Here is a 20,407-nt window from a genome sequence, read left to right as displayed (position 1 = left end):
AGTTCAACCATAATTAATTCAATTAAATTCGCAGAAATTCATTTAAACTCTTAAAAATAGTAACTGAGTTCTGAAATTCTTGAAACTCCTAGAATAAAATTTAGATGTTGTCTATTACATATAAAAAATATAGGATAATATTTTTATAAATTATTTAACAAATATATCTTAATTAGAAAAATAAGTTAGAAAATAGCTCAAAATTTGTGCTGCTAAGCACGTCCCGCAGCCCAGCAGTGCGGCCCAAAAGTGCCGCTCGGCCCATCAACTTGCAAACCACCCTAATACGGAGTTCATCTAGACCGTTCGATCTGATCGAACGGCTGCCATCAGCCTCTGCCTCATATAAAAAGAAAACAGGCTGTCGAAGGGGTGCCCTAGTTCCCTTACTCCATCTTCTTTTCTCACCCGAACAGCAACCACCGGCTAACATCCAGCGCCGCCACCAGGGGTTCGGTCGGCCACCGGCCATGCCCGCCAGCGCTGCCGCCGATGCAGCAGGCGCAGGTGGCACCTGCTCGTGGCCAGCCGCGGGCGTGGTGGAGAGGCTATAATGGCGCGGTGGAGGGGCGTGGGTATAGGGGCGCCTGTGCTCGTGGCCGGCCACCATGCGCGGTGGAGGGGCGCAAGCGACGCGGGCTGCTCGTGTGCCATGGCTCTGGCCTGCCGCCGCATGATGCACGCGCCGCAGGTGCCGCAGCTCTGGCTGCTGCCGCTCGCAGCTGCGGGCACGGCTTGAGCGGGTCCCCCGCAAGCAGCGCCGCCAAGCATCCTCATGGCCCCGACACTTGTTGTTGCCATCACTGTCCTCCCCCTCGTCGGTGGGCAGGAATGGCGCGGCCGACGGCGAAACCAATGCGGCATTCGCGTAGATCTACATGATCTTGTACCGCAGCTCCATATGTCGCACGTTCTTTCGATGTCCCTTTGCCGATCTGTTCGTGTCCTGCTCTGATCTTGAGTGTTTGCATCAGCAGGTGTACCCTCACGGATCCAACTTGACTGGATCCGTGGTCACTGGATCCATTGCCGCCGCATCGTCCCCACTGGGATGGGGAGAGGCGGCCCTCCCCTCCGTATCCTCATCCTCCTAAGAGGAGGGAAATACATTACCATGGTACGCTGGTGTTCTTGTTCCTTTCTCGATTCAATTTATGCTAGCGATTCAGCCATGTGCACCTTCCATTTGTGCGCAACAATTTATCATGGTTAGGACTAACTTCGTGTGTTATGGTCCTTTGGAAGCTCCGTGGCACCAAGTTTTCTTGCAGAAATTAAAAATCCAGTGAATGCATATGGTAGATGTTCATACATCTCATAGTTCAGTACTTGATTCAGAAACTAATTTAGTGATGCATTGTTGCAATCGAACTTGTAATGTCCACCTTGCAAAATATCAAGAAATGAAGATCATTTATGTATTTGTTCCTATTTTAATCAGTCACTTTCATGCAATCCATGACTGGCAGCAGTAATTTTATCTAGCTCATTGTTTCAATCATCCATGACTGGTACAATCCATTTCAGTTCTAGGATTAGTATGCAAATGAAATGCAATCCACATGATTGTTGAAATTGGATCTGTTTACTATCAGTGTTTAGTTTCTAAGAGAGGAGAAATGATTTATTGGGCAAGCATGCTTGCATTCTCCAATTAAAGTAAAGAGGCATATTGCCAGTTAGCTTGTCACTAGGATTTGCCCAATATCTTGTCCTTTTTGGGTCTCTTTACATATGTGATATCTTTTAATGTGTAGTCATGAGATATTGTAAATCTATTTATTTGATCTGCTACTGCTAGTGCTCTTTGCAATTAACTGAATCTAATTGCTTGTACAAACATCTAGTATGGTTCGATTCAGCTTTCAATTCATTATTTGTGCCTGTCAGGCGTGTTAGCATGTATGCACAAAAAGAAATTAGAGTACTTCCTGTTGTCACGTTTTTGCACTTGCTGTACTGAAGCACTGTCCATGCATGCCTAGTAGCTCTCCTGTCCGTTCCAAAACAGTGTCTAGTTAGCTGTTATCTTCTATGCTACCGTTTTTAGTTCTGTTTTCACAACAGCTAGAATACTTGTATATTGGTGTTGATACATATTCTATTTCGGTTGTTGTAGTTTATTGATGACAACTAACAAGGTCCATGAGACGGCTTGTCGACACTGCTGGATTGGCTTATCTACCATGGTGCATTGCTTTTAATGCAAGATCAAAATTTGAAGATGGCAACTAAGGGGTTGATCCATTACTTTTTTTGTTAGCTTCTAATGTATAATGAAATGTCACTGCATATTGTCTTGTATCTTGTGAAATTTGGTGTTGTAATTCAGAAAATGGGTTGTAATTGCTTATTGTGATTTCTGGGATGGAAATATTGTTTTAATAAGTGGGCTTGAAAAACTGGTGGGCTGTTTTTTTTTGTATGGACTGTGTATAAAGCTGAATTTGGTTGGCTAATAATGAATGTTTGGGCTGAAATTAGGCCCACTTTGAATTGGGCCCTTTCAAAATTGGGCTTAGAGGCTGACATCACTTGCCACATCACCTGCTCGTTGCCATGTCATCAACCATGTTAGCCGCCATGTCAGATGCCACGTCAGTATTCATGTCATCGATGGTTGAACACGTGGCATTATCTATGACGAAAATTATACTGTTTGTGATGTTTATTTTCATCATAGAAAATGGGTTTGGGTTGGGCTTTGGGGGCCCTAGAACATTCTATGATGGTTTCAAAACGTCATCGATCAAGCAATCTATGACGAAAATTTAAGAAACGTCATGAGGTGTGATTTGTTATGCTCAATACATGATGGAATTCGAGATCGTCATAGATATTGTTTTATGACAGTTTTTTAGTGATCTATGATGAAATTTAATCATCATGGATCAACAGATTTTTTGTAGTGAATACAGGCAAGCCCCGGTGCATAATCCTATTATTTTATGCAGCTTATTACCATTTACTTGTGCATTTAAGTTATTGGAGTTGAATGCAAATCTTAAATGCATAATTCTAGGAACCTATTGTTTGAACACTAGAAACAGAGTTCGACTAGATGCTATGCTAATAGGACCGGTAAAAGTCGAGGGATTTCCTGTCTCTCACGAGATTTATAGGAGTTGATTGTTTACTTCCGGCAATCACTATAAGGACCATGGACGGATTTGGTCAACCTCATCATTTGAAGTCCGTCTGTCTACATGAATTTGTTAAGGCCATAGTGTGTGGTAGCGGTGGTTAACCATTTGAAAGTACTAACCACATGCTGTAAATATGGTACGTGGCAAGCCTAGTAACTTCTCGGCCCAGCAAGTGGACATACCTCCCACTCTCTCTTAAGGATAAGATGAATAACATGATAAGAGATATTAGAACTCATAGTGCTTCACTATGACTATGAGGGATGAGTTGAGTGCCCTATGGGACGAGATAGAGTGCCCTATAGTCGGGGAGAGTGGCCCTGATCCATGAACCGGAATGAGAAGCCAAAGGTTGCTTGGAAGTGACTCAACGGTGCTTCAAGCATGTGTGCTAGATTTATCCTTGCAATATTGAATTTTGATTCAGAATTGTCTGCCTCTCACGCTGAATGAGACTGCTTAATCCCTTTGCTGTATAGAGTAAGAAGTGGAACATTGATGATACTCAAATTGTTGGATGCAAATAATTTCTATACCATGTTTGTATAGATAGGTGCAAATCTAGAATGGTTAATAAAACTAGAATTTGAAAGCTAAAACTTGAAAGTAAGGATCTACTCTTTGTTGCTTTTCAGCAAAAAAAACCCAGAACCTCTATAAGCCTTGCATGTCTAGTTAAAGAGATATATATACTCTTGGACAGGTCAGTCTTGCTGAGTATTAGTATACTCAGTTTTGCTTGTGATCTTATTTTCAGGAATAACTTTGGAGGACTCAAACAATAGTATGACTTGAGCTAGTGCTTTACCTGCTGGCTGGACAATGGAATGGGAACCATCTACCAGCTATGGTTCGGATGAATGATGTCATGTTCGGGCTTATCAAGACATCACCCCTACGACGTTTGTATATCGTGTTTTACTTTTCCGCTGCAGCACTTCTCTTTTACACTTAGTTTCTGTAAAATTTCTTTAAAGTTCTTCAACTTTGTAGCTTCAACTCTAATGTAAATTACACCCTTATCTATGTAATGTAAAATATTATGGATTGTTGTATCTCTAACTCGCCTTCGTGCGGAATGTATACTTGTATTACGATCCGATATTCAGTGGCTATATCGGGATGTTACCCGAAGGATCAGTGATTATATCGGTTGAGGTGCGTTTAGGTGTTTAATGCACTCAAACTGGTATAATTTTAACTGGTTCTGCCATAGGCCCGCTGACAGGTGGGTCTGGGAGAGAAGGCAAGGTGAAAACGTCGATCTAACTTCAAAATTTAGAAACTAAGGCTTCCCGACCTCCAAAAATTATCAAATTTTAACAGAAGCAAGATAAATTTACCAAGAATGCACTGCAGCAAGAATTACTCAAAACGCTTTTGTAAATTGGTCGCAGTAAATTAAATAAAATGGCTGTTTTTAAACCTTTCAAGAATTTTATGGCTCGGTTCAAAGGTCATAAAATTCCACAAAAATATTTTAAATTCAAATTTTAAATTCTAGTATTTGAATAAAAAATTTGGAGGCACGGTTGCATAGAAAAATTAAACTTCCTTCACAAGCATTCATTTGCACAAGCCAAATAATCAAATAAATTCATGCAAAAAATATGCAAATGATGCTTCATTATGCATTAATGATACTCATGATGCTCTTGATTATTTGTTAAGCATGTTTCTAAACTTTGGGTCGTGACAGCATTTGTCATCCATACTCACGATGAACAACAGCTAGGATGAAGTCTGCGTGGAGGTGTACAAGGCGCAACTTGCCAGGACTACACTAGCGTGCAACAATAACCAAACTACAATTTTATTCAACGACAAACCAGGTGCACACAAAGCCGCCGCATATACATTATTGATGAGTTGAGCAATACATAAGTTGAATCGGCATTAAGCGCAAGGTCCTGTGCGATCAAGGCTTGTTGGCGCCGGAAGCCGCAGCCATGGTGGCGCCGAGCTTCTTCAAGGACGGCCTCACCATGAGCCTCTCCCACCAGGCCTTGACGTGCGGGTACGAGTCGAAGAGCGGCGCGTGCGGCGTCACCATGAAGTAGAAGGTGTGGGGGAAGTGGTTGAGGTCCGCGAAGCTGAGGAAGTCCCCGGCGAGGTACTTGCTCGCGGCCAGGCGCGCCTCGTACACCTCGAGCACCTTGCGGAGCTTCCCCAGGCTCTCGTCCACCACCTTCTGGTTGGTGGGGACGCCGCGCATGGCCGGGGCGATGAGGCACTCGTACACCACGGGCGACAGCGCCGGGTTGTACTGGTGCGCCTCCACCTCCGTCCACACGTCCACCATGGCCGCCTCCCTGAGGTTGCCTTCGCGCAGGAGGTCATCGGCCTCGGCTGACTTGTACTTGCGGAGCACGTACTTGCAGATCGCTCGGGACTCTGAAGCAAATATGGTAGTGAGTCAGGGAATCAGCAAGACGTACTTGAGAGACTTGCATTGTTGAGAGTGACAGGTGGCAAATTGAAAAAGCAGAGCCAGCAGTGGTGTACCGAAGAGCACGACATCACTGTCCTGGAACGCCGGGATCTGGCCGAACGGCTGCTAGCAGGGAGGAGAGAACACCGAGTTATTTAGTTGCTTCTACTCTACTACTCATGGATCGGAGCGGAGGTCGAGAGAGCGATGAACGACGGGAGAGTGAGACAGGTTACTCACGTTTCTGGCAAGGTGCTCAGGGCCCTTGTGCTCTTTGGCCTGGAGGTTGATGTTGACGACCTCGTACTCGGCGCCCACCTCCTCCAGGCACACCAGCACCCGCGCCACGTTCGTCGACCTCGCCGGCCCGAACACCTTCACCGGCGCCATTGCCTTCGTCGCGTGCCCACCAGCTGCTGCGATGCCTGCTGCTGAGAGTTGGGGTAGCTGGGGTGTGCGGTGTGCGGTGTGCGCTGGCCGCTGCTGCCGTCCTGGAAGAGGCGAGGAATCAAGTGGTTTTAATGGGAGTGCTGGGTCCGCGTGGCTGGTGGTTGTGGCGGTCTCCCGAAGCATCAAGCCGGCTGGTTGGAAAAGTGCGTCAACGTCAGCAGTGATAGATAACCGGACAGGAGTCGCACACCATAATTGCCTCCACACACTTGATTCGGATGTATTTGTTCGAGTATATTAGCTAGATGAGAACACTCCTATATGTTTGGGGAGATGCCTTACCCTTAAGTTTTTCTATACTCTATATATACCGTTCAAGGAGCTCAATGCAATCTTACGATCTCAAGCTAGGGGTAGCGAAAAACAGAGGAGGCCGCCCGTCGCCCCCGGTCTCGGGAGACTCGGGCGGCGGCAAAACCATAGCCGCCGCCCCCTTCCTCCCCTCCACCCAACCTCACCACTGCCGGAGGGTGACACCGAAGTCCGGTTGACCCCTGGGATGGGGGCGGCGGGGAGCTCTCCGGCAAATTTGATCGCTTGCGCGCGGATCTGGGCGGGCAGCCGCGCGTGGCGGCCGGGATTGGCTCCGGCTTGCTAGGGGCCAGGGGCGATGTGCGACGGCCAGGGGCGGCACGAGGCGCGCGGGGGACCGTGCGAGGCGGCCAAGGGTGGCGCCGCGAGGAGCCTGCAGCCCTAGCAGATCTGGCAGGAGGGCCGATACCGTGGCGGCGGCTGCGTGTGGGCAAGTTTACGTGGCTTCCGTTCACCGGCGTGGGTGCCTCTGATCCTGTTAGGACGGCTGATTGGCGCCGCCATGGCATCGGCGACCGGGCTACGGCGGCGGTGGCTTCTTGGTCGCAGCTATCTTCTCCCTGGCCGGTGGTGCGGGTGGCCGCTGGCTCTTGGCCGGACCTGCGAGCTTCTATGGCAGCCAGGTCGAGGGGATGCTTGATACCGGATTGCGCCTGTCTTCGTCACGGCTGCTGCTCTCCTGCCGCAGTGGAAGCTGCGCCGCACTTGGTAGTGGCGCAGATGCATGGCGGTCTTGTTCTTTCCAGCACTTGGCCATACGTCTCGGCTCTCCCATGTGGAGGCTCTTCAGTGTGGTTCGCGATGGGTGGCTTCGGGGTCCCTGATCTGGCGCCGGCTTGGACGGCGGTGGTGACTCCTTTTGAGCGGATGCACTTTTGGCTTTGGTGACGAAAGAGTTAGCTTCGGGTTTCGCAACTACTTCTGGTGATGACATCTTCATTTTCGTATGTGTTCTTCATATATTCCAGAGACTCGAGTCACATTGGTTTCAATTCACGAATTCTCTTACTCGAAGACTAATTCTATATGCACATTATTCTGGTGGATTGTGCATGTGTACCTATTGGCTACTCTGCAGAATGGTATTGCGGGAGACAAGGCTACAAATGGTTTGCTTGATTTGGAGTTCATGACCAATCAATGCGGGCCAAGTCTGGTCTATATGAAAGCATTGGCTTGGTAAGAAGGTGGAAGCAGCACCGAGTGACTTCGTTTCATTGGCTCCGGGGAGAAATTCCTAGGTCTAACCTTAACTAGTTGTACCTGGCAATGGCCTTGCTGAAGGTATTATTTGGATTCCGATGAATGGCTCCCTCGGGTGAAAATCTTTGATCTGGCCTTTGTTGGTAGGGTCACTATAATGACGGTGTGTGCGTATGCCGTTTCCTTGTTGGAGGCATTGTCTTTGGGATTATATTTCATTGTTCAGGGGCTGCTATGGTTTTAGAGGGCTGAAGGTGAAGTTGCATATTGTAGTTTGCTGTGGCATTACTTTTTTGGTCCTGCCATTCTCCTTTTGTTTCTTTTATTGGCTGTGTGCATCCTAGTTATGTAGAGGTCAGATTGGATCTTACATAATTGTATCATTTTGATCTAATTGGCTAAGATCAATAAAGCTTCCCGTTTCCAAAAAAAAATACCCAATCTTACATTATTTGGTTTATTTATTCCCCACACCCCACCTAATGGTGCTAGCAAAAAAAGTTTTCATCATAGGCAAGATTCAATGCTTAACTTACTCACAAAAAAAATTCAATGCTTACCTAAATAAAACTTCAAATGACAAAACTGTTAACTACAATTCACAAATTTCAACTAAAAACTTTCCGGAATTTTGGGACCAAGGTTTGAAGAAAGTTGACTCCATATTGCAAATTTTTCAACATGAGGAGCCCCATATGAGATTTAAATCCATGTTAATGACAGGTGTTGAGGAGCACTCACTTGAGATTAAGAGTTTGGGCGGAGAGAGGGGACAGGAGTGACAGTGAATTGTGAACTTGAAAGGAAGTATGCCGGACCGGAATTTTTTTTAATCTTTTTTAATAATATTTTAAGTTTAACCCGGTTGTAAGTTTATTTCCGCTGGATAGCCCGTTTGGCCACGCCATCCGTACTGGCGCGACAATTAGCCTCTGTCGCGCCAGACAGGGTGGCGCGATAGATGCTCCACGCTGGCAGCGGGCCGGTCCGCGCGTCATGCAGGCCGTCGACGTGGACACGACTATCGTGCCTCATGCACTGGCGCGACAGGGTTGTCGCTCCAGGCGGGGTGGCGCGACAGACGCCATGTCCTGGCCCCGCGCAGGCCCCCCTCCTCCCCCACCCTTCCTCTATTCCCCCTCCAGCCCGAGCAGAGCGGCTTGCTCAAGCCGCCGCCGGCCATTTGCCCCCCATCCCCTAAAATCTGGCGTTTTGTGGAGGGAAAAATGGGGGAAATCGTTCCCCATCCCCGAAGGTATTGCCCCTATTTTTTTCTTTCTTTTACCATGTACATTAGTAGTTATTAGTAGTTGAAGGTGATTAGGGTTTGGGTGTTGATTTGAGAAATGATGTTGTAGTTGATAGTGTAGTTATGATTGAAGTTTTGGATGACACGTAGATGGTACTATGCTCGCGATTTGGACGTGAGGTAGTACGTGCATGCACCGATTAATATCTATTCTAGGATTGAGTTGCGGGAATGATATTAGGATTGAGGGCCTATTAATATGAGTTTTATTCATGGATAATAGGCAACAAGGAATTGTTTGTGTAGTTGCTTTTTTTGTAGATAGATGATTTCGCTCAGTTGTTTCACGGAGTATGTATAAAGAAAATGGAGAGTTGGAGAAAATGATTGTGGATGTCTAACTTTTAGATACTTTTCCATCATTCTACTATGTATTGTAGTTGATAGTGTACTCTTTATTAGAGCTTTATTTGATACGTAGAAGGTTATCTGTACTGGTTAATAGGAATTCTAGGATTGAGTAGTGGAATTTAACTTATTTAGATGTCCAATAATGACATTGTCTTTAGATTGATGGCGGAACGCAAGCGTAAGGTTGAGATACAGTATCCTACAGTAAGATGCGAGGATGCCCCAGTCCCTCCAGCACTACCTGTCCCAAATAGTGAATGCGGTATTCCGGCAGAGGTGAAGCAATCTAGGTGGCCGACCACAGCTGCTAGAGCGTACTACATGTGTTCTGTTAAGTGGGAAATGCATACTGTCCGCCGGATTTGGGGGGATTTGGCCGGCGGCGGCGGAGGCGATGCGCCTGGCGGCGCACTGCACGGGAGCGGGGAGGAAGAGTGGGAGGGTGGGGGAGGAAGGGGGCCTGCGCGGGCCCAGGTAATGCGCTTGTCGCGCCAGCGCATGTGGCGCGACAGGGCTGCCACCCTGGCGCTCGGTGCAGCACTGCGTCACGGCTGCGCTGATGGGGCAATGATGTGGCGCCTCTGTCGCACCACATGCACTGGCGCGACAGAGGCTACTTGTCGCGCCAGGTGCATTGGCGCGACCAAACAGGCTACGTGGTGCAAATAAACCTTGATATCGGTTAAAATTAAAATATTATTAAAAAAGGTTAAAAATATAAAAATTCGCCGGACGGGTGATTTTTCATCTCAATTTTACTATAAATATGGTTGCTCACTTTATTAACTCAATAGAATGTTCTTGATCACAATACAGGATCATCATCAAGAATATAAAGGATGCAATTAGAGAGAGCAGATTCTGCACAAATCCAAATCCAGTACTAGTATACTGCTTCCTGAGGTCAGGCTGATGGCATCTTCATGAGCTCCGGGACCTTCTTCACGCTCGGCCTGTCCATCACCTCGGTGATCCAGGCCTTGACATGCAGATACGCCTCAAGCACTGACGCATGGGGCCCGCCCAGCAGATAGTAGGCTGCCGGGAAATGGCTGATGTCCGCTAGGCTGACAATGTCTCCGGCTAAGTACTTGAACCTGAACAGACGTGCCTCGTAAACCTCCAGGGCCGTCTTCAGCTTCTCTAGATTCTCCATGACGATTTTAACGTCGGTTTCGCCGCCCAAGAAATTAGGGACGACGAAGCTCTGGAAGATGATGGGCGACATGGCGCTGTTGAAGTGCGCCTTCTCGACCTCGAGCCAAACGTCCACCATTGCAGACTCGGAGAGGTTACTTTCTCGGAGGAGATCGGACCCGCCTTTGCGAAGGATGTACTTCGAAATTGCACGGGACTCTGTTGAGAATTGAGATGTACAATTTGTCATTTGTGTAAGCCAAGTAAGTTGCACATAGCAAAGTTCCATATTAAGGGGGGAAATAGATTGATCCTACTGCATTACTGCAAAGTTCCATATTCGCCACAAATATTGCGAAGCAAATATATTACTGGTGCTTATGTTTAATGACCTCAAAGACAAACTGACGTCTGAAGAGTGAGTGGCCGAGTGCATAAACAGGGCCGCCTCAAGGGGGAGGGCAGCCGGGGTGACGGCTCGGGGCTCATAGAGGGAGGGGGCTCAACATCTAGTATATAGTTAGTAGTATTTCATCCAACTCAGAGTATACGAGTAGACAGTTAGATATGTAGGTCTTCTAATAAATATTAGGAGTCACACGTGTGACTAGCAGTCAAACTATTAAAAAACTCGACCCGCGAGGGGCAAGCCGCCCCCCGGGCATTAATGTAAGAAGAAGGACCTCTCACACAGGCCGAGAAAACCCCCAAACCCCTGCCCCACCCTTACACAGGGGCGACGTAACCCATACCGTAACCCGTGTGAGAGCAGGCCGGGGAGAGCCAGGACCTATTTCCATGTGCTTTGGCGTGTAGGCAGACGAGGGGATTTTTTTAACCTCAGCCCGAAATTCGCTCCCACCGGGAGTCGAACCCAGGACCTGAGGAGTGCTCCTAAGGCCACCTAACCAATCCGGCTAGGCACCCTTTCGTAGTCAAACTATTACACATGACAGAATATTTTTTTTATGCTGGAACAATTGTTCCATCAATAAAAATTATTTTTTATTAAAAAATATTCTAATTTTTTTATATTTACCATGAACTAATATATTGGGCTAACCTAACTTTTTACTTTGGGCCCATCTAAAAAGAAAGTATCTCATCATGCCCTAATACCCACTCGGGTCGAAGTAGCGCCCGGTCTTCCGGACTTCCACACTTCCGCGTCGCGATCGCGACTTGGGGTTTGGTCTTTCGTTTTCATCTACTCTGGCTTGGACCTGGCGCCAGGTGTTCTCCTTCTCCAAACGACAAGACACCGACACCGAAGATCGAAGTCCGACGCACTCACGCACACGCAGGCCGGCTGGCGCGGCGGCACCGCGGCCCGCGCGAGCATCTGCTGCCTTGGCGTTAGCATAAACTACAGACTACTAGGAATTGGAGGCAACGAGTTCGTCTAACAATAGCAGCATTGTTTGACTGCCTCATCACACGATCTTTTTAACATAATTATCTCCACATACTACCATGATGCAAGCAATGACATCTGTAAATCTGTTTCATTAAATTTGGGCTGAACCAAGCAAGGAACGAGCATTGTTGGTTGAAATCTCACCAGAAAGAATCAGATCACCATCCTGGAAAGCTGGGACCTGACCGAAGGGCTGCATGAACAAGTAGAGAAAGTACAATATAGACATGAGAGACCGCGCACCAGCTGATAAGGGAGGATTGCAAGCAGACAGCGTCGAATCAAAGGAGGTGATGATGAGTTACATTGCGGGCAACATGTGCTGGGATCTTGTGCTCGCCGGAGGGCATGTCGACGGGCACTACCTCGTACTCTGCGCCAACCTCCTCCAGGCAGACCAGAACGCGAGCCACGTTCGTCGACGCTGCTGGCCCGTACACCTTCATTGCCATTTCCTCTGTATGTGGTCTTCTCGTGTGATAATGGGATGAAGATGAAGCTAGGAGGAGTCTGTGATTGTGCTACTAACTGGAGAAGAAGACTTGCTTTATAGAGATTTGAGCTAGCGTATGGGTCAACTCATGGGGCTTTGTGTTAGAGCATCTCCAACAGCTTTTTTAAAAATGAATAGCTACAATTCTGGTTTAGCTATTATGTAAAATGAAATAGCTAGTAAAAGAGCAATGAAATCCAACAGATTCTCTAAATCCAACCGCGTGCAGCAGCTCCTCTTCCTCCTCTAAGAGCGGCGTTCCCACACTACGAGGATCACTGGCGACCAAGAAGCATACCACAGTGTTCAGAAATTTGAGGCACACGTGGTGACGCACTTGGCACAGGTAGACGGTGACTGGAGCTCGCCCGAGACGAGGAAGAACGCGCCGGCGACATTCATCGGCGTGGCCACCAGCGCCCGCGGCGGCAACTCTGCGTTCCTCGTCAAACGAGCTGCGAACATGGAGAGTTAGCGAGAGCACCATGATCCACGCGACGAGATAAGTCCATTTTGGTAGTTCGTGGGCTCTGGTTCGGAGATTGGGAGGGGCCTCACCGGAGAGGTCGAGGTAGGTTGTTCTAGCGGATCATGGCGTGACGGCACGACGTCTCTTCGGTGGGGGATTCGGCCGGCTAGGTTAGGGGATCGATGGAGGAGGTCATGGAGCTGCTATCCCTGTGAGGAATTGGATTAATTTGGTTCGTGGACGGAGTATTGAAGATGGGGGCGGAGCTCGGCCTCTAGGCAGCCATGGCGACCTCGCCGTGTTCTCCTTGCGCTAGCCTCTCCTGCCGCCGCCGCTGCTCGTCGCATCATCGCGGGCAGCCCTTGGGTGACCCTGCGCCGCGCCGGCGAGTGCCCCAGCTCCGCCCGGGTGCGTAGCCGACGGGTCTGCCCACCCCGCCGCCGGCGAGAACGGCGCCCAGCTCCGCCGCCGCGAGGGGGTGGGATGGCAGGGGAATAGGCGGTCCGAGGAGCTCTGTGGCGGGTGGAGGAGCTCCGCGGCGGTGAGATGGAAGGGCCCAGTGGGGACCGCGGGATGGTAGATGGCGCGTCGAGTAGGTGCTGCATTTTTGCCGAAGGAAGGAGCCGGGATGAAGAACTGGATAGCTGAGCGAGTGGGATACAAAAGCTGTTGGATAGTGTTTTTTTAGCCATTTAGTTATATTTGCAGATTCAACTAGTTTTACAGAATCTGTTGGAGTTGCCCTTAACCAAAGATAATCATGTGATCGCTTTCTTTACATCACCATGCGGAGAACTTTGGAGAAGATATCTACTCCCTTTGAAGTTCACGACAATATATATGATAGAGTGTTATTAAATCTTTAGCATCATGTGTGACTGATTCATGCATGGTGAGTCAAAATTACTTTCCCCAATGTTGTTTGAGATATAAAAATTAAGGCAAAATAGATGATATGGTCCTTGAATTTCCGCTACTTGGTCAAGTTCGTTTCTCAACTTTTAAATCAGCCAACCTATGCAAAATCTTGAGACAGCTAGAAATAATATTTATGTATGTTACATGTATAAAATTTAACTAATTGTAAAATTATCTAAATGATGTATTTGTGGCTTCATCTAAATGGGGATTGCCAACATTATTGAAATGAGCTAAAGTCAAATCATTGTAGAATTCTACATTTCAGTGGCATGTGTACCCCCTCTTCTTCCTATGGCAACGTCCTCCATCCTCCCCTCTTTGACTCAATGAGGGAGACCAAGTGGCAAGAACTGAATTTTTATGTGAAGGACGTGTTCATATGAGGAAGAAATACTAATTACAAAATTTAATTGCGAATTGAAAAAAAAGATGAAGCGAGGCCACGTCGCAACAATAGTATAAAAATGATTTATTATCTAATCAAGTCCAAAGTCTCGGCGCATTGGTAGGGCAGCCTTGTCTTAGCGCCAAGCCCGGGTTCGAATCCCCGCTAGTCTCTGCGCCTCTTTTTTCTCCAAATTATTAAAATATGAGATACTAGTCTATAAATAGGGTAATACCACTCACCAACACAACCGACAGTGTAGACCAGTTGGTGGTTCTTGCGGTTCTTATTCCCACGGCGCAGGTTCGAATCCCCATCTCGTTTTTTTTTGGTTCGAATTAAGACATAGGAGACTATATAAAAACCTTAATACCTGATATAGAACTACAAGTTATGATGTGGCATAATGGAAAGGTGGGTGGCTCTTATCTTTAGAACCAAGGTTCGAACCCTCATCATGCACCACTTTATTTTTTTTCTTTTTAAGCCATACTGATAATTTAACTAAAAAAGTGCCACTTTTTTTTCTTTTTAATCCATACTGATAATTTAACTAAAAAAACGCCTAGCATTTCATGAATGAGTGCATACCTCATTGGTAAGTCATACTTTTTATATCTTTGAGATTTGTGACTAGGTTTCGATTCTTATATCTAAAATTGTTTTTGCCCTTTTTAAATAACTAATTAAGACAATATTGTGAAGTAAAATGCAAAACTAACAATCTTATAGGTCCTAACATAATTTTTATATGTAATAGACAACTTCTAATTTACCGCGTAGTAATTTTACATGCTGCTAGAACTAGCTCGCATCTTGTATTTAATTGTTTATGAAACATGCCTCAAATTAAAATCTAGTAATAGAATAATGCACATATTTCCAACATGTTTTGAATATAATTAAAATTAAATAACGAACCATGGCAGAACTAGTCAAAAATAACTATGACGATTTCTGTGACATTAATGCCGAAACATCATTGTTTTGTGGGCTCGATTATGACGAATTAATTAAAACGTCACTAAGTTTTGGGCCAAGGGCCCATACCTTCAAATCCATGACGAAATTTTAAAAATCGTCATGGATTGTGTAACATTGTGACACTTTTTTAAAATTTCATAAAATTTTCGTCATAGATCACCACATTTCTTGTAGTGTGGGCAACAGTCAAAGTGCTAAGCCTATCAAAATAGTATTATTGTTTGTGGCTTATCATTGAAAATCTCTACTACTAATTAAGAAAACTAGTCTATCAACCCGTGCTCCCGGACTAATTAGAATTAATATAAAAATAAAATAAATAATTATAATTATCTATCTCACGCCCTTTTCATCTATTAAATATTCTAACACATACTCTAAAATATATATTTTCATTATTTAGTCATCTCCATATGTATTCAATATATGTTTAGTTGAACTATTTGTTTGTGAATTAGTATTGTTATATCTTCCATCATACATGAATATATGGTGACATATATCATGGATAGTATTTTTATATAAATAATATATTAATAATGATAGAAATAGTAATTTTAGAATTTATATTGGTGCAGTTTAATATATTATTATAATTATATAATTAGATTTAAATTTATGAGTAGTTTAACTTGTAATAATAATGACATAATTGGATAATTTATATGCAAATTTAGGGGGTATTTGTATTATTTTTATAATGGCATAGGTGGGTAATTTACATAAAGATTAGGGGTTACTTTAGATTTTTTATAATGGCAGAGGTGGGTAATTTAGATATGTTTAGGGGTTACTTTAGTCTATTTTTATAATGTCAGAGGTGGATAATTTATTAGGAAAGATAACAGATCCGATGGTTATTATAATAAGAGTTGTTGGATTGATGGCTAGATGTTTCTGATTTTTATGAGAATTTATATGATTTCTCTATGTTTTCAGAGTGTCCACCTAGAATCCTAGGTGGCTTCACATGCCTTCAATTAGTAATAGTAAGATGAAGTTTGCTACGATCTTTGACTAGGTCTTGATAGTCCGCCAGCCAGCCACATGAACCATCCGATTTGCCAACTCGCCACATGAGGCGTTTGATGTCCCCGTTTGATCTCCACAAAATTTCGAACGAAAGGATCGGAACTCACTAGTAGGAAAGGAGAGAAAAACAAAGCAATGCCAAGAGCTCCGTCAATCTATTGTTCATTGATAGATGAAGCTCTCTCTTTTCCATCTCGCCTGTTCCCGCCTTTACACTTCCGCTCCTATCACTCCGCACGATCCGCACCTCCCCTCCCCCTGCGATGACCCGCCTTGCAAAGCATCGCCCGGCCCGCCGCAGCTGTCACAATGTAGGCATCCTCTGTGAGAAGCTCCCATCAACACCACCCCAATGTGTTCCCAGCTCCATCCCGCCGCATCATCGTCGCCTCGGGGCACCATGCCTTGACCTCCATTACATCTTGCCACCAGCCGTGCCCATACCGCTGACCTGAACCTCGGCCTGGTACTTTTTGCGGATCGGCCACCACATCGCCACCTCAGGCCCACCACCCTCGCCCGATCCACTGCTGTTGTGGCGCTAGCATGCTATGAAAGTGCTACCGCAACTGCAGGCCCATGCTTCTTCTCCCATCTGTGCTCCAGCTTTTGCTCCCCGTGATGAGGACATTACTCCTTCGGATACAAACGGCATTCCTCACATGGATATGCAAGGATCAATAACTAGAGCTCGTGCACATCAACTAAATCAACAGGTGAGCTCATTCCTATGTTCAATTGGTAATTATGAGAATGGTATGCTACCTAATGATGTTATTGTATTTAGGAAAAATGGAGAGGAACATGAAGTATTTGGATGAAGAGTTGGAGGAGGAAAAGATCAGACAAGACATTGAGCGGTTTGTGACTCGCTGCACAATATGTCAAAAAGCTACGTCTCGTTTGAATCCACATGATTTGTGTATGCCTCTTAGATTTTGTTTTGGGACTATCTAGGACTAAAAGGGGAAGGGATATCATTTTTATTGTGATGGATAGATTTTCTAAGATGGCACACTTTATTCCTTATCATAAAAGTGATGACTAAAAGGGGGAGGGAATTACCTCTTGTCACCTAGGTTGCAAACCCCAAGTTTTGCTAGAAATAGAAGCTCTTTTGTGTTACTAATTAATTTTCTCTAGTGTTTGTGATTTTAGTTTAAAACCGCATATTCACCTCCCCCTCTAGTCGGTGTCCTTGATCCTACAGAGGTCTCAAACTATGGTTAATCGCGATGAGACGTTGGTGTTGTCGTCGGAATCATCCTCCTCCTCTTCGCCATCTTCCTCCTTGGATCTTTCCGAAGGGGTGGTGCTCGATCCACTAAGGGAGGCCAACGGAGAGGTGTTGCTTCCCTTCTTGGCTGCCACGACCGTCTCCTCCTTACGCTTCCTCATGTGGTAGTCGTGGCACCGAGAGCATGGCCGGCCCGCCTTGCGCATGAATGTTGAATAGTCGATGGGGATGGGCTGCGGGGAGGTCACATCCACAAACTTGGAGGGACCAGAGGGTTGCGCCGCAGTTCGCTTCGCCGCACCGCTCTTGGAGCAAGGCCCGCCACCAGCTGTGGCACGCTGGAGGCCTCGGCGTGGGGAGGGAAGGAGAGTTTGAGGTGGAGGCAAGAGAAGAGAGGACTGGAGGTGAGCAGTGAGAATGAACTGTAGGGTTTGGGAAAGGAGGAGTCCCGCCTTCCATATAGGCAAAGGAGTAAGCATACCCAAAACAAGGCTACGTTGCTCACAAGAGGCCCTATACAAGCAACCAATTATGCCCAATTGCATTACACAGTGCAAGCTAGCCCATTATGCACCCAAACAAACACAATCTAGCCAGAGTAAAAAGTCACAATGTAACCAACCAAACACGGGTCTAAAGGCTTCCAATAGCCTGGATTGGGCTGGCCATACTTAACTCCTACCCAGGCTAGCAATAGCCAAAGTAACCAATCACACCCTATGTGTAGTTGAGGTTTGGTACTCTGGTGGGTCTGAGTCAAGTATTAACTATATTGTACTAAAATTTGCTGCAAGCTATAATTGTGTAATTAGTAGCTAAACTCTTACCAGTTACTATTAGTGGTGTCTCCTTGGCGTTTGAATTGTAGACACCATGGTTTTACATTGTTCAGTTAGCTATCATGGTATTCATGCTCCTTGTTATATTTGAATGTGCTAGATTGTTCCGACGACAACACCGGAGACATTTCCAGCTTGAGTAACAAACTGGAAAGTTAGACTCTTCTATGTTTCACGTCAGTACAATTTTGTATATGCTAGACTTTGAATGTGCTATGGGATTTTTTTTTGCGCATATCTCATAATGAACAAACTGAAAACCACACGTAAATGCTGTCAACTCTATTTGGTGTGTTATACACAATAGCCGTAAGCTATGTTAAGTAAAATTTGAATACCTTGGAAAAAAGCTCAGCTGAGATTTGCGAACACAAGAGCAGCACCTGCTTCCTTTCCAGATTTATTTGGATATCCAGAAGGTACCAACTAAATTCGGATATAACTTTTCATCTTTAAACGTTGAAACATGTATGCAGTGTTTTAATACCTCTAACCTCAAATATAAGTTTGTTTATGACTACCATTCGTCAAATATTAACAATTTGGTCATCAGTTTTTTAAAATCATAAATACCGACAGCATTAGATATGTTACTTAATGTGTTGTGACAAGGACTTTTAAAGACATTACACCTTTATTTAAATAATAGGCGCCAAAGGGCCTCTAGCTGAGTTGGTTAGAGGAACCCAGCGGCACTCCTCAGGTCCTGGGTTCGACTCCACCTGGATCGACTCCACCTGGAAGCGAATTTCAGGTTGATTTTAAAAAATTCCCCTTGTCTGTCCCATAGTGCCAAAGCACAGGTCTAAGGCCCGGCCCCGGTCGTGGTCGTCTCACATGGGCTACGGTTCCGCTGTGTAAGGGTGAGACGGGGGTTCGGGGATTTTCTTAGCCGGTGTGAGACAGTCTTCTCTATCACACAATACCGCGGGGGCGGTCATTCCCCCGCCGGCCGAGTTTTTTTTTTTAATAATAGGCATATCTTATAGATGTATTTTTGTGAAATTACTTCTTTGGTGGAATCAAATTATCATGTTAGACAACGTGATTTTAGATCAAACCAAGTAACTATCACGTTGAAGCCGTGGCCGGACGATCCTTGTGTTACCCTTCCCATCAGCTCAACTCGGTATGTGATCAATTATGTGCCCTCCTCTGCTGCAACTTGATAGTGGTTGCTGCCTGTTGCTTCCTTCAGTTCACCTCGCGCTCGCGTCCACAACATCCGTGTGCTTGCTTGTGTCGGCCACCGAAGCAGCTTCTAGCGTGTCAGGGGCAGGGTTTTATTTCCCAACCGGTTTCCGGTAACCGCCGGGCTCCGGTTCCGGTTTACCGGACCGGTTTGACCGGTTACCGGTGGAAACCGGTTGAATTCAAATCCAAATTCAAATAAATTCAAATTTTCCCGTGCAACCGGTTCCGACCGGTTTACCGGCCGGTTTGACCGGTTTACCGGCCGGTTTTACCGGTTTACCGGCCGGTTTTACCGGTTTGAAATTCAAAAGCTCCCGTGCAACCGGTTTACCGGCCGGTTTTACCGGTTTACCGACCGGTTTGACCGGTTTACCGGCCGGTTTGACCGGTTTGATCGGTGGGCCTTCATGGGCCGGCCCATTTTTTTTCTTTTTCTTTTTTGATTTAACTTTAAATTCCCACAAACTATACTAAATGAATGAATTTTTGAGAAAATTTGACACCATTAGATTCATCACACCTTGAAGTATTTTTAGGAATTTTTTGGGAATTTTTCATTTTTTGAATTTAAATTTAAAATTTGAATTTTGGCCGGTTGGGTACCGGCCGGAACCGGAACCGGAACCGGACCGGACCGGTTTGACCGGTAACCGGTCAAACCGGACCGGTTCCCACCGGTTAGGTTAACCATGGTCAGGGGTCATTCCCAATAGTCCTCTGCACCGGATAAGTCAAACCCTCGATCTTTCTGTGTCACCTTCTTTTCTTGCCAACAGGTACAGGATCTCTCTTCCTCTCTTTCCTTTTATTTACATATTCCTTCAGAGAATTTCATATTTATTTGCTCTCAGTCTCTCCATACGAAGAGTGTGGGTTCTCCAGTGTAATTTGTGTGCTAATACTAACGAGCTGCAACCATGGGTAAATTTGTCTCGCAATGAGGGCCTACAAATTCATTTTTGTGCAGTCTCTCTAATGTATTGTGAATGTAGTTTTCTGTAGTCTTTTCGTGTGAATCAAAACATCAAAAGCAGTTTGTATCGTGTCCGGTTAATCTGCTGGTGTGTCGTATGCTCAATGTTTCACAGGATGATTGT

General features: G+C 45.7%; 2 protein-coding genes and 2 long non-coding RNA genes across 4 annotated transcripts; 1 reads left to right on the top strand and 3 right to left on the bottom strand.

Moving 5' to 3' along the window:
• The first annotated feature begins 653 nt into the window (after positions 1 to 653).
• On the top strand, positions 654 to 2,421 carry LOC120671812. Its single transcript, XR_005673876.1, has 2 exons — positions 654 to 1,117; positions 2,120 to 2,421. It is a non-coding gene; the product is annotated as an uncharacterized LOC120671812 (long non-coding RNA).
• Positions 2,422 to 4,801: 2,380 nt separating this feature from the next.
• LOC120676437 (probable glutathione S-transferase GSTF1) lies at positions 4,802 to 6,081 on the bottom strand. The gene is made up of 3 exons (XM_039957699.1): positions 5,818 to 6,081; positions 5,652 to 5,700; positions 4,802 to 5,540 (listed from the first exon to the last, which is right to left on the bottom strand). The coding sequence occupies exons 1-3, from the start codon at positions 5,965 to 5,967 to the stop codon at positions 5,065 to 5,067; spliced, it is 675 nt and encodes a 224-aa protein (XP_039813633.1). The 5' UTR covers positions 5,968 to 6,081; the 3' UTR covers positions 4,802 to 5,064.
• A 3,946-nt stretch (positions 6,082 to 10,027) lies between these two features.
• Positions 10,028 to 12,248, bottom strand: LOC120675930 (probable glutathione S-transferase GSTF1). Its single transcript, XM_039957134.1, has 3 exons — positions 12,062 to 12,248; positions 11,901 to 11,949; positions 10,028 to 10,558 (listed from the first exon to the last, which is right to left on the bottom strand). Exons 1-3 carry the CDS (start codon positions 12,206 to 12,208, stop codon positions 10,107 to 10,109), a joined length of 648 nt encoding a protein of 215 aa, XP_039813068.1. The 5' UTR covers positions 12,209 to 12,248; the 3' UTR covers positions 10,028 to 10,106.
• A 102-nt stretch (positions 12,249 to 12,350) lies between these two features.
• On the bottom strand, positions 12,351 to 13,303 carry LOC120676652. The gene is made up of 2 exons (XR_005675931.1): positions 12,808 to 13,303; positions 12,351 to 12,704 (listed from the first exon to the last, which is right to left on the bottom strand). It is a non-coding gene; the product is annotated as an uncharacterized LOC120676652 (long non-coding RNA).
• Positions 13,304 to 20,407: the final 7,104 nt, after the last annotated feature.

This window comes from Panicum virgatum, chromosome 5N (assembly GCF_016808335.1).
Source record: "Panicum virgatum strain AP13 chromosome 5N, P.virgatum_v5, whole genome shotgun sequence".
NCBI classification, from domain to species: Eukaryota; Viridiplantae; Streptophyta; class Magnoliopsida; order Poales; family Poaceae; genus Panicum; species Panicum virgatum.
This window is presented reverse-complemented; position numbering and strand designations above follow the sequence as displayed.